The 13,609-nt window shown below is 40.1% G+C and overlaps 1 protein-coding gene across 7 annotated transcripts in view; it reads left to right on the top strand.

Annotated features, from left to right (window-relative positions):
* Positions 1-9,166, top strand: part of LOC145345507 (E3 ubiquitin-protein ligase MARCHF1-like) — a 361,092-nt gene extending 351,926 nt beyond the window's left edge. For all 7 annotated transcript variants that reach the window (XM_080193343.1, XM_080193336.1, XM_080193368.1 and 4 more), the window contains 2 exons: positions 510-657; positions 5,497-9,166. In XM_080193343.1, coding sequence (XP_080049469.1) covers positions 510-657; positions 5,497-5,804 — 456 coding nt within the window. In that variant the 3' untranslated portion in view covers positions 5,805-9,166. The remainder of the gene's footprint in view (positions 1-509; positions 658-5,496) is intronic.
* Positions 9,167-13,609: the final 4,443 nt, after the last annotated feature.

Below are 13,609 nucleotides of genomic sequence, written 5' to 3' on the forward strand. Positions count from 1 at the left end.
GGTCTGGACAAAGTAGATAGGAAAAAATGTTCCCACATGTGAATAGATCGGGAACAAGAGGGCACAGATTTAAAGTAATTGCAAAGAGGCAGTGGAGACATGAGGAGAAATGTTTTCACACAGTGAGTAGTTAAGATCTGGAATGCAGTGCCTGAGAGTGTGGTTTGGTAAGTTCAACTGAAGCATTCAAGAGGGTATTGGATTATTATCGGAAAAGAAAAATGTTACAAAGGAAAGGCAGGTGAGCAACACTAAGTGAATTGTTCATTCTGAGAGCCAGGACAGACATGATGGCTGAATGGCCCACTGCACTGCACATCCTGAGTCTGTGTGATCCCCTGCTCTTTCCTCAGTGAAAGCTTTTATTTCAATTTGCTCCAAAACATGAATTCCACCTTTCAAATATTTTGACACATAGCATTATATAGTCGTAAAAGTTACCTTTAACCACAAGAATAATTCTCTCTCTTTCTCCTTCTCTCTCTTTCTGTCTCCCATGTTTCTTCCAGTGGGAAAAGCTGCAGATGTCAACAAGTGAAAGGAGGAAAATTGTCTGCTCGGTCACCTTCCATATTGTGGCAATTACATGTGTTGTTTGGTCTTTATATGTCCTGATAGACCGAACAGCAGAGGAGATCAAACAGGGGAATGACAATGGTAAGATGAAGTCTTTGGGAGTGTAGGGGTAATCGTTCAAGTTTGCGATGGTGGTGGGAAGTCACAACTGCAAGTGTGCACATCAGGAAATCACAGCACGTCACTGTGCAGCGATGATTTCCTGATATATGTGACTGAATCCGTTTAGCTATTATACTCTGCCACTGTGTCTGAGAGCCGCATGTCCATTTTGTTTAAAAAACCAGATTATTTCCTTATGTTACTATCCCATTTATATTGTACTTGAAACAAAGGAACTCCAAGTGCATGGGGTGTGCATTTTAACAGGGCAGGTTAATCCTTCAGCCTTGTGCCCAAGAGCCCTAACTAAATACAGGGCCCAGTGTAAAAATGCAGCCCGAGGCCTTTTCATGGACTGGGGAGAGAGGGGTGTGCAAGACGTTTCTGAAGGTTTGTCGTGGCCACTGCCTCAATTTGTAATCCAGTTGAGAATTTCAAGCAGAATTTCAGTGCTGATCTCCATTGGTACTAATTGAAGCATTGCTGTTAGACCCTGTTACTGCAATTAAACCATTTTGTACCTCTCCTAACTGCTAAACTCTCAGAGAGACCTTCACTTTCAAACAAAAAATACGTAAGTTATGTTTAGTGTGTACTATTTAAAACCAAACATTACTATAGAAATTATATTTAATAGTATTCTGGTAGTACAGAACTGAAAAAGAGACATGTTGCCAATACTTTTCATCTAGCACTCATCAGCACAGAAAAGGAAGCAACAATTTATACTACATGAGAAGAGAGTGATGATTGATTGTCAAGTCGACTGTGGTAGCAACATTGTGATAGAGAATGTAGCAGGGAACAGTTAACTGACAATCTATTGTTCAAATTCAAACCAGATAGGTCAACCCTGATTAGCTAAGACACTGCCATGGAGAATCAACCAGGGAATGGCTGTCCCCAAAGTTTTTGTTTACTTGAAAAAAATTTAATACTGTCTTCAAAGGATTGAGCCCTGTACATGAATATGTGTGGCTTCTATCATGCGCAATATTGTGAGGCAGATTGAAAACCTTAAATTGGTTTTCAGTGAATTTCTTAGCTCAATCAGGATTGTTTAGCATTTGTTCAGTCACAGAATTTTAATTAATGTTAGACATTGTTTTCAGTTTTTCAAGCACGGACTAAATGAAGACAGTCAGTACTTTGCCTGTAGCTGAAGATCCATGCTGCTTGATATAGGCTGTACGTCCCAATAACTGGTCGACTGTTCCAAATAGCATGTACCATTTCCTCCTGCAGTAGACATGATTAATCCTTTTACTATTGGTAACCTTGTGTTCTGTCCTGTTGAATGCAAGATGAAAAGCTTCGACAGCATGTCGCTTTTTTTCAGAAAAGATATCTATTCAGCTGGAGATTATTTTTTATATGTACCAGTGGAGAACAGTACTGATAATTCACTAATGGAGTGCCCCAGTTGCAGTCTGCAGTCTTTTACAGTGGGGAAAGTTATAATGAAATAAACTATTGTTTTTAATCATCAGTTAAATTTTTTCTCTGCCTTTTACTTTTCCACAAGTGTTTTATTTACTCGAAGTGCTCTAAAGTGGACAAACAGCCCAATTTTTCATTTTATTGTACTCAGTGGAAAAGAGGATGGTATACCAAATAGGCAAATACTATCTACCCATTTTTCAACAACCAGAAGTTCAAATTCTAAAAGTACACAGATACAGTTTCATTTCCACAGAAGTTGATTTTAAGAGCTCAGTCTTAAGACTATAAGATATAGAAGCAGAATTAAGACATCGAGTCTGCACAGCCATTCAATCATTGCTGATATGGTTCTCATCCCCATTCTCCAGCCTTCTCCTCATAATCCTTAATCCTCTTATTGATCAAGAATCTATCTATTTCCGTCTTAAAGCCACTCAATGACCTGGCCTCCACAATCCTCTGTAGCAATGAGTTCCACAGATTCACCACCCTCTGGTTGAAGGAATTTCTCCGCTTTTCAGTTTTAAGGGGTGGCACAGTGGCACAGCAGTTAAAACTGCTGCCTCACAGCACCAGGCACCCGAGTTCAATTCCAAGCTTGGCTGACTGTCTGTGGAGTTTGCACATTCTCCCCATATCTGCGTGGACTTCCTCCAGGTATTCCAGTTTCCTCCCACAGTCCATAGAGCTGCAGGTTATGTTGATTGGTCATGCTAAATTGCCCCTTAGCATCAGGGGGATTAGGAGTGTAAATATATGGAGTTAAGGGATAGGGCCTGGGTGGGATTGCGCAGACTTGATGGGCCAAATGGCCTCTTTCTGCACTGTAGATTCTATAATTTTATGATTCTGTGTTAAAAGAGCGTCCCTTCACTCTGAGGTTGTGCCTTTGAGTCTTGCCCACTAGTGGAAACATCCTCTCCATGTCCACTCTATCTAGGCCTCTCAGTATTCTGTAACTTTCAATTAGATCATACCCCTTCATCCTTCTAAACTCCATTGGGTACAGACCCAGATTCTTCAACCGCTCCTCATATGACAAACCCTTCATTCCTGGGATCATTCTTGTGAACCTCCTCTGGACCCCTTCCAAGGCCAGCACATCCTTTCTTAGGTATCGGGCCCAAAACTGTTCACAATATTCCAAATGGGCCTGACCAGAGCCTTATACAGTCACAGAAATACATCCCTGTATTCTAGCCCTCTAGAAGTAAATGCTAACATTGAATTTGCCTTCCTTACTGCCAGTTGAACCTGCATGTTAACCTTAAGACAGTCCAGAAGCAGGACTCCCTTTTTAAATAGCTAAGAATTTGCCTGAAAGCTGGGGATCATTTTGACTTTGGCTGCTTGTATTAGCCTATTGTCACAATTGTTCTTCAATCCAAGTGCAGCTTTAGGAAGGTGTACGGAGCACATAAATAGGTAAGAAAGGTGAAAATTATACACATAAATAGATGGTAAAATGTTACAAAAATTTCAAGAAACCATTGGAAAATCTCAAAACAAATCTCATTAATGCCATATTAATATTTGCCGAGGCTATAGACACATGAGGGGTGGGGCGGCGGGGGGAGTGGAATTCACTGATCTCCTTTACCTCAATTAGATACTTTAGCGGATAATTAATTCCACTAGCAGTAGACGGACAGTTGCCACATTTAAAGCCCAAAAAGCAAAGCCTTTTGTGTTTGTTTGCGGATTTCTGAAGGGATGGTTTGCTGTATCTTTTAAAGTGATCGAGGGATATAAGCATGAGGAACGAGAGGCTTGCTGAGAACCACCTCTGTGTCTCCGTGCCTCCGACTCCCCTCCCCCATCACCTCTATTTGCTCTCACTCAGCTCTGAACTGGGTCATTCACTACTCCTAGGCCTCTTGTTAGTTCATTACCGAAAGCTACCATCCTGTAATGTTCTATGTTTCTATAATTACATGAAGAATGCCTTGATTAAATTGCACCAAGTCACTGGGAAGTCTGTTTATACAAAGCCAGTGATCACAATAGATGATTTTTGCAGACGAGAGGCCTTTAACAGTTTGAGGGTGGACCCTGAGTCTGAGATAGTAAGGTCTCTGGCAATTTTCACTAGCACAGGACCGGGGTGCAGGTTGCAAGCCCACACCCTGTACTCCCAATCTGGCCAGTTCCTTTGAGGAGAAAGCATCTCCATTTGCACCCCCCTCCCCCTTGTCCTTGACATAAGCAATTTTGATGGAGTCAGGCAGCCTCTTGATGATTCATGAAACCTCAGAGTAACCATTGAATAAATTTGGAAATCTTTTGAAAGGTATGTTTAAAGGGTCTTACCCATGTCCCTTTGCCGCATCCATTCTCCCATGCCCACTCACCTATTATACATGAAAGAGACATTTAGTCATTTAATTACAAAGACAAGTCTTGAAACACACCTAAAAAACACCGATTTACAATCACTTTTAAAAAGACCTGCTGCCCTTCTAACTTTATAAAAGTATCAATCAAGCAGAATTATTCATAGCTTCCTCAGCAGAAGTTTTACCTCACTTCGTATCTCTTAATCTTGTCAAATAAACATATAGATGTTGAAAAAACAGATCAAAGAGGATTAATTTATAATACTAATCAAAGCAAACATTCCACTTCAGCCTGAGTAAACAAGCTACTGCTGAGCTGATCCATTAGTGAGCCTTGGACCTCAGCTATGCATTCATAATGAGGCCATCTAGGAACTGCATCAAGATAAAGTCTCTAGATGGCATGGGACATGAAGGTGGCATACAAAATGTATGGGTAGTGAGGGTGAGTGATAGGTGAGGACTCAAGGACAACAGAGATGAAGTCCCAGCAAACAAACCCATCTCAGTACTCACCTGTTCCCTTGGCTCCTTTGAAACTGCTTCCCTGGCCTGGTTCTTTGTTACCAATAGGACTCAAAGGCTGTCTTGAAAATGGCAGTATAACCCAACCCATCCCATTTTGTATATACGCCTGCAAACTTAACGTTAGATCCTTCTGAGGCCAGAAGAGTAAACTTTTTCAGCATAGAGATGTACCCTAGTCCTGTCTACTTTACATTGGTGGCCCGATTCAAGGAAGACTGAGGCTCTGTCCCAAACCCAGTCCACTGGCAATCCAGCTTATGACTCATCTTTTTGAGGTCCAAGCTGAAACTTCAGCCATTCAGTCACATATCGCACTGTAATCACCACAAATTCAGGGCCATGGTTACTTGACTGGGCAGTTACAGATATATACTATATAAATTATGGTTTTCTTTTAGAAGATAACAATATTTAAATTACTTAAAAAGAAAACTTTGAATTGTAAAAAAAATCAAAATAAAGAAATATGATTGTGGTGATAATGGGTAAACATGGTGGCTTTTTTTAATAGGTGTTCTAGAATGGCCTTTCTGGACAAAACTGGTGGTGGTAGCCATTGGATTTACGGGAGGCCTCGTCTTCATGTATGTGCAGTGTAAAGTTTACTTTCAACTGTGGAGAAGGCTAAAAGCATATAACAGAGTCATCTTTGTACAGAACTGTCCCGACATTGAAAAGAAGATTGATGACAAAAACACTTCAAATAGTCAGAACTCTGGAAATAGAGATAGTGTAACTGTGCCAGTGTCACAGACAGAAACAACATTACAGAGGGCACCAGAGGTGCAGGTTGGCATCCCTGAAGTTGCATCAGTGTGATGTGTGTTTCTGATGTTCATTTGAAGAACTGCACTCATTCTTGGAAATCAGGAGTGTGCTACAAATTAGCAGGATTAATGATCATGTAGTCCTTTTCGAAACCTACAGGAGGTAAGGACACAACAAACATGATCAGTGAAGAACAATATATCACTGTCTGTGGAAATGAACTATTTGGTGATGTGTGACAGTGACATGGTACAGGAGATGCAATCAGCACTCCTAAGAATGTGTGCAATGTCATAATTAGGAATTTGTAGAGAAGCACTTTTTAATTTTACAGTCTTTGCAATAAAATATTTTGCTATAGTTAAGGTCAACTTTGAGTTGTTAATTTTGAGAAACCAGTCTTTGAACAGTGTAATAATTATGGTTTAACTCTCTAGGCTTATTATGCCTAAGCAAGGTGTGTTAATGAGATGATAATGAATGCTAAGATTGGTATTTTCTGTTGATTTCTAATGCACCAAGGTACTTACTTTCGTTTAAGTTTGCATTCTGCTAACTGACCAGTGATGTGAAGAATTTTTTGAGAAACACCAACCTTCCGATTATTGCAGTTAGATCACATTTTTTTACATTTAATTATTCAAAGAGAAACTCTGATAAGGGTTTGGCAAAGTGGTTGATGAGGAACCTGGGGGCTGTACTCAAAATCAGTCATAAAACTGTTAAGAAATCCTATTATTCTTTTAAATAATGTTAACATTGATAACAATTTCCTTTGAAACTCCAAGGATTCATATTTTATGCTTGTCACCATGTTAATAATCTGTGGTAATGTACTACTGGGAAATAACCATCAGGGACTTGCATCATCAAGCACTTCTAAGAGGGGTACAACAATGCAGAATGCTCCAGATTATTTAAACCATACAAAAAACTGACTAAATATTGATAATTCACTAGTCTTGTCAGTAGTGATCTGTTTAATAAAGTGCATTGTAGTGTAAGTCATTTACACCTGTTAGTACATTATCCAATTAGTGACTAGCAATTCCATTTGAAGTAATGCTCCACACGACGGGTCCTTTGCTTTAGCACATTTAACTGCAGGCCACAGGTCACCAAAGAGCTTTGTTGACCTTTGTCTGGCGTTTCTATTATTATAATATTTATTTATCTGGAGTGGCTGCAGAAAATGGAGCTTTATGCTTTGTTGACTTGTCTGATCTATATGGAGTTGGAAGGGACATCAATTGTAGTGTTAAAAATGTGCAATCAAATGTTATCGCACCTTGCAGCATGTGCTTCTAAAGTACAAGATTAGACTATATTGCACATCTGAAGAATGGATGGGTTCCTGACGTTTAACAGAAATTGGCAACCTCTCTTTGCAGAATTGTATATCAGTGTTTCAAACTTCATAACAACTCTTCTTAATCCCAAGATTCCACGTGCTAATGGAAGAAAATATTTAGGTGCAATAATTTAATGAATGCACATTCTACAGCTAGTAAATCCCTGGGGGACTTCTGGTAAAGATATATGGGCAACAAATTGTTTTAAAGACAGATTTTCTTCCCTCTCATAGAATCCCTACAGTGCAGGAGGAGGCCATTCAGCCCATCAAGCCTGAACCAACAACAATCCTACCCAGGCCCTATTCCTGTAACCCCATGTATTTACCCTGCTAATTCCCCTAACACTAAGGGGCAATTTAGCATGGCCAATCAACCTAACCCACACGACTTTTGACTGTGGGAGGAAACCAGAGCTCCTGGAGGAAACCCATGCAGACATGGGGACAACATGCAAACTCCACACACATAGTCATCTGAGGCCAGAATTGAACCTGGGTCCCTACAAGGCAGTGTTAACCACTATACCACCATGCCACCTGCAGTACAGCTTCTTCAGCAGTTTCTTAGATTTAGACCAAGTAAGATTTCTGAGTGTTTGCACAGCTCAAGCAGTCATACTGATTACACTGCAACCAATACAGGATGACAACTTTCCCCTTTAGTACACCAACAGCTTAGTTCCTTGTGACAATTCAGCCATAGCAATGCATTATGTTTTTACACAAAAGGAGATATAACAGAATGTATGAAAATCTTAATTTTGGGAATACATTTTCCCCCCTTTTGTGCATAAGAATTGGGATGATACATGCCCCTGCCCCCGACATGCATGTTGTGAGTGGGATTCACTTCTAAACAGTAGTATTAAGTGAATTGTGTCGACTCCAGTATGGCCCAATAATAAAATGTTTCTGATTCCAGTGGACATTCCATATGCTAAACCCTCAGCTGTTAATTTTGGACAAGATAATGTGGCTGTATTTCAAGGCATCTTTGCTATATGAATTATCTGCTCATAACATTTAAGCATAGAGGATTTAAAGCATTATTCAGATGATACAACTTTTAAGATTGCCACATTTTTCAATATATTATCGTTTTATGTGTGAGAAGATTGGTTTTTCATTGGAGTTCAATTTTACTCATTAAACAAACTTCTTTATTTAATTATTGCACAGACTTACATTGAGAACAACTTTTTCCCATTACCTTTCTATATTTCGTAACCAGAATTGACTTTCAGTGTAGTTTTTATTTCAATTCTTTAGGGAAAAATGGGTATTATGTCTTGTGCAGTAATTGTATATTTAAGATAGAAAAACAATGAAAGCTAATGAAATTATTTAAATATTATGTTTGTGCAATATATTTGTAAAATAAAAGTAAAAAAAAACAATGTGTGATTATTGTGAATACAAAATTAGGAAGAAATTGAGACCATTTCATATATTGGGATACAGTGAAAAGTATTGTCTCTTCACAGACAAAGCTCACCATCCATTGGGGAAAAGGAAAGGAGAGGGTACAGAATATAGTGTTACAGTCATATCTAGGATGTAGAGAAAGATTATCCTCATGTATGGTAGGTCCATTCAAAAGTCTGATAGCAGCAAGGAAGAAGCTGTTCTTAAGTCGGTTAGTATGTGTTTCCAGACTTTTGTATCTTCTTCCCGATGGAAGAAGATGGAAGAGAGTATGTTCGGGGTGCGTAAATTATGCTAGATGCTTTTCCAAGGCAGACAGAAGTGTAAACGGAGTCGATGGTTTGGAGACTGGTATGTATGTTGGACTGGGACATGTTCACAATCCTTTGTAGTTTCTTGCAGTCTTGGTCAGAGAAGGAGTCATACCAAGCTGTGATACATACGGAAAGAATGCTTTCTATGGTGCATCTGTAAAAGTTGGTAAAAGTCGTAGGAAGCATGCTGAATTTCCTTAGCGCCCTGAGAAAGTAGAGGCATTGATGGGCTTTCTTAACTATAGCATCAAGCACAAGGGGACAAATGTTGCAATCACAACTAAGTTATTTAAAACTGAAATCAGAATGCACATTTACACATGAAGGATAGTAGAGATCTAGAATCCACTACCCTCCCCCCCCCACCCCCCAGCCCACACCCCTCCACCCCACCTCATAATTTGCTATTGATTATTGTTGGAGTTCTTAAGACTTATAGTGATAAATGTTAAAGAACATGGAGTTAAAGCAGGTAAGGCCTTTGAGGTCCAGTCAGGATCTAACTGAAGGCTTGAGGGGCTAAATGGCATAATCCTGGCATACATTTCTCTGAAGGTGATTCTGTATTCAATATTTTTTACGATCAATCGTTAATATGAAAAAGTACATAATATTGTGCCAAAACATATCTTTGGGAAATTTGCTCATCCGCCCCTCAAGTCAGATCAAAATTGAAATGTAGTCCCTCGCAGGAAAAGGTTGAAACAGCCTGGTTTAAACAAATCTGTACCTTTAAGACTTGATTACCTGTAAAGACTCGCATTGCAACCATTATTTTGTAAGTTGAGTTTGTGTCTTTATATGCCCTGTTTATGAACAGAACTCCCACTCACCTGATGAAGGGGCAGCGCTCTGAAAGCTTGTGGCTTGTGCTACCAAATAAACCTGTTGGACTTTAACCTGGTGTTGTGAGACTTCTTACTGTTATTAAACAAATCTGTCAGGGACGTGGGAACCAGGAGATAATATTAGCGAGGAAGACGAAAGTTCACAAAAAATTGAGAGAGGCAGATAGCACTAGAATAGAAAATAGTGTGGTAATAATAGGGCAGAATGAGAGGCAATGTAAAAGGTCTAACTTGGGTTTACTGTGTATCTATGTGAATGCAAAGAATGATAAATACGGTTGATGATCTGTAGACATAAGTAGCTCTGTGGAAATATGATGTGGCGATTACAAAGATCTGGCTCAAAAAAGAGAGGGACAGTATAGATAATTCTGGATGCATGATGTTCTGGAAAGATAGTGAAGAAAAAACAGATGGAGGGGTAGCAGTATTGATTAAGGAGAACAAAAGAGAATGCCCTAGAGGAACAAAAGGCGGAAGCTATTGGTTAGAGCTAAGATTGAGGTCCTGTTGTATTGCTGAGTCTATTCTTTAACCCACCAACTCATGGGAAAGATATACAGATATACTGGAAAATTTACCAGGAAATTACAATGAGGTACAGAAAAGGTAAAATGACTCCAGTTTAATTTCAATTGTTTGTGAGCCTGGGAGTTTGATAGACTCTTGACTGAAAGATCAGCTTTTCTGCATATGTTTGTATGTATACATTTTTAATAAGGTTTTACAAATCCTGAAGTTAAAGAGACAGGTTAAAAGTGGTTCAGAGTTTATCATGTGGAGGGGAGGTTGAAAATACATTCCTGTTGCCTAGCGACAGTAGTACAGAGACACAGGCACAGAGAGGACTGGAATTTTAAGCTCTCTCAGAAGTAAAGCTGTTGGGTCAGTAATTAACTGAATAATCAGCTATAGGACTTAGTAAAGTGATCAGTTTGACCATAGATCATAGAATCCCTCCAGTGCAGAAAGAGGCCATTCGGCCCACACAGTCTGCACCGACTACAACCCATCCAGGCCCTATCCCCCTAATCTCATGTATTTACCCTGCTAGTTCCCCTGACACCATGGGTCAATTTAGCATGGCCAATCAACTTAACCTGCACATCTTCAGACTGTGGGAGGAAACTGGAGCATCCAGAGGAAAGACACGCAGACACAAGGAGAACATGCAAACTCCACACAGTCACCTGAGGCCAGAATTGAACCCGGGTCCTTAGTGCTGTGAGGCAGCAGTGCTAACCACAGCAGACCCTTAGACCCTTAACCACAGTGCAAACCCTTAGCAGAGGTGCTACTGAAAGTCTGAGTTTAGAGAACTCATGAGTTTGCTCTGCAGTTGGAGAAATACTGAGTTTAGAGTAGGATTTTTGAGTGTCTCAGGGAGAGATACAAGTTTTTTTTAATGGCAGGTAAGCATCACTGGACATTTATTGTCCATCTTTAATTGCCCTTGAGAAGATGAAAATGAGGTGCCTTCTTGAACCACTGCAGTCCATATAGTGTAGTTGCACCCACAATATTGTAATGGAGGGGATTCCTGGACTTTGACCCAGTGACATTGAAGAAACAGTGGTATATTTCCAAGTCAGGATGGTGAGTAACTTGGCAGAGAACTTCCAGGTGACAGTGTTCCCAGGTATCTGCTGCCTTTGTCCATGGAGTAGTGGTCATGGATTTGGCAAGTAGACCAAAAGACCATAAGCTGTAGAGAAAAGTAGAACATTTGGCCCATTGAGTCTGTTCCACCATTCAACAAATTAATGGTTGATCTGATGTAATCCTCAACTCCACTTTCCTGCCTAATTCCCATAACTCTTGATTCCATACGAATTAAAAATCTGTCGATTTCAACCTTGGACATACTTAACGACCCAGCCTCCACAGCCCTCTGCAGTAAAGAACTCTACAGATTCACTACCCTTGGAGAGAAGAAATTACTCCTCATTTCCATCTTAACTGGGTGATCCCTTACTCTGAGATTATACCTTCTGGTCCTAGACTCTCCCACAAGAGGGATCATCCTCTCAGATCTACCTTGAGAATCCTGTATGTCTCAATAACGCCTCTTACCTTATTAAGTAGACTTCTGTGCAGTACTTGATTGAACACTTTTTGGAAATCCAAGTATATTAGATCGATTGGTCCCCTTTTATCTAACCTATTTGTTACCATCTCAAAGAACTCTTATACATTTGTCAGGCATGATTTCCCCTTTATGAAGCCATGCTGACTCTGCATGATAGGATTACACATTTCTAAATGCTCAGTTATTACATCTTTGAAAATGGACCCCAAAATTTTCCCAATGACAGATTTTAAACTAACTGGCCTATAGTTACCTGTATTTTGCCTCCCTCCCTCCCTGTTGGTACTGTCTAAGGAGCCTTGGTGAGTTCCTGCAGTGCATCTTATAGATGGTATACTTTGCTGCTACTGTGCATCAATGATGGAGGGAGTGAATGTTTGTTGCAATCAAGTGGGCTGCTTTGTCCTGGATGGTGTAAAGCTTTTTGACTGTTGTTGGAGCTGCATTTATCCAGGCAAGTGGAGGGTATTCCATTACACTCCTGACTTGTGCCTTGTAGATGTAGGATTTGGGGAGTCAGGAGGTGAGTTATTTGCTGCAGGATTCCTAGCCTCTGATCTGCTCTTGTAGCCACTGTATTGCTAGTCCAGTTTAGTTTCTGGTCAATGGTAACCACCAGGACGTTGATAGTGGGGGATTAACTGATGGTAATAACCATTGAATTTCATATGGCGATGGTTAGATTCTCTCTTGTTGTCGATGCTCATTGTCTGGCACATGTATAATACAAATGTTCACAGAAGGAAGCCATTTGGTCCGTCGTGTTAGCACCAGCTCTCCAAATGAGCATTATGACTTAGTGTCATTCCCCTGCCATTTCCCCAAGCCCCTCCACATTGTTTTTATTCAAATAATCACCTAATGCCCTCTTGAATACCTTGAATGAACCTGCCTCCAACACACTTTCATGCAATACATTCCAGACCGAACTCTTTGCTATGTGAAAAAACTTTTCTCATGCCACATTTGCTTCTTTTGCAAATCACATTCAATCTGTACTCTCTTGTTCTTGCTCCTTTGAGAAGTGGGAACAGTTTCTTTCTATCTACCCTGTCCAGCCCCTCATGATTTTAAACATCTCTATCAAATCTCCTTTTAACCTTATTTAAAAGTAAATTATTACTTGGAAGCTGGAACAAAAATGATGATCCTTTCCAGCACTTTACTGATAATCAAAAGTAGGCTAACGGAAGGCTTTGATTTTTCCTGTTTCTTGTTTACAGTTCATACCTGGACAATTTTCCACATTGTCGGGTAGATGCCAGTGTTGTAACTGCACTGGAACAGTTTGGCTAGGGGAGCAGCAAGTTCTGGAGCACAAGTCTTCAGTAACAAGTCAGAGCCCGTTGCCGTTGCAGTATCCAGTGCCTTCAGCTGTTGATACCACATGGAGTGAATTGAATTGGGTGAAGTCTGGCATCTGTAATACTGGGGATCTCTAGTGGGCTCAAAGATGGATTAACCACTTGGCACTTCTGGCAGAAGAACGTTGCAAATGTTTCAGCCTTATCTTTTGCACTGATCTACTGGACTCCCCATCATTGAGGATAGGAATATTTATGGAACCTCCTCCTCCAGTGAGTTACTTAATTGCCCACCACCATTCACAGCTCAATGTGACAGGACTGCAGAGCTTAGATCTGATCGTTTGGTCATGGGTTATTAGCTCTGTCTGTCACTTGTTCATGCTGTTTGGCACACAAGTAGTTTTAAAGTTTGAAGTTTATTTATTAGTGTCATATGTAGATTTATATTAACACCACAATGAAGTTACACTCTGGTGCCTGTTCGGGTATGCTGAGGGAGAATTTAGCATGGCCAATGCA

This window comes from Carcharhinus amblyrhynchos, chromosome 1, assembly GCF_965287045.1.
Source record: "Carcharhinus amblyrhynchos chromosome 1, sCarAmb.v2.hapA, whole genome shotgun sequence".
NCBI classification, from domain to species: Eukaryota; Metazoa; Chordata; class Chondrichthyes; order Carcharhiniformes; family Carcharhinidae; genus Carcharhinus; species Carcharhinus amblyrhynchos.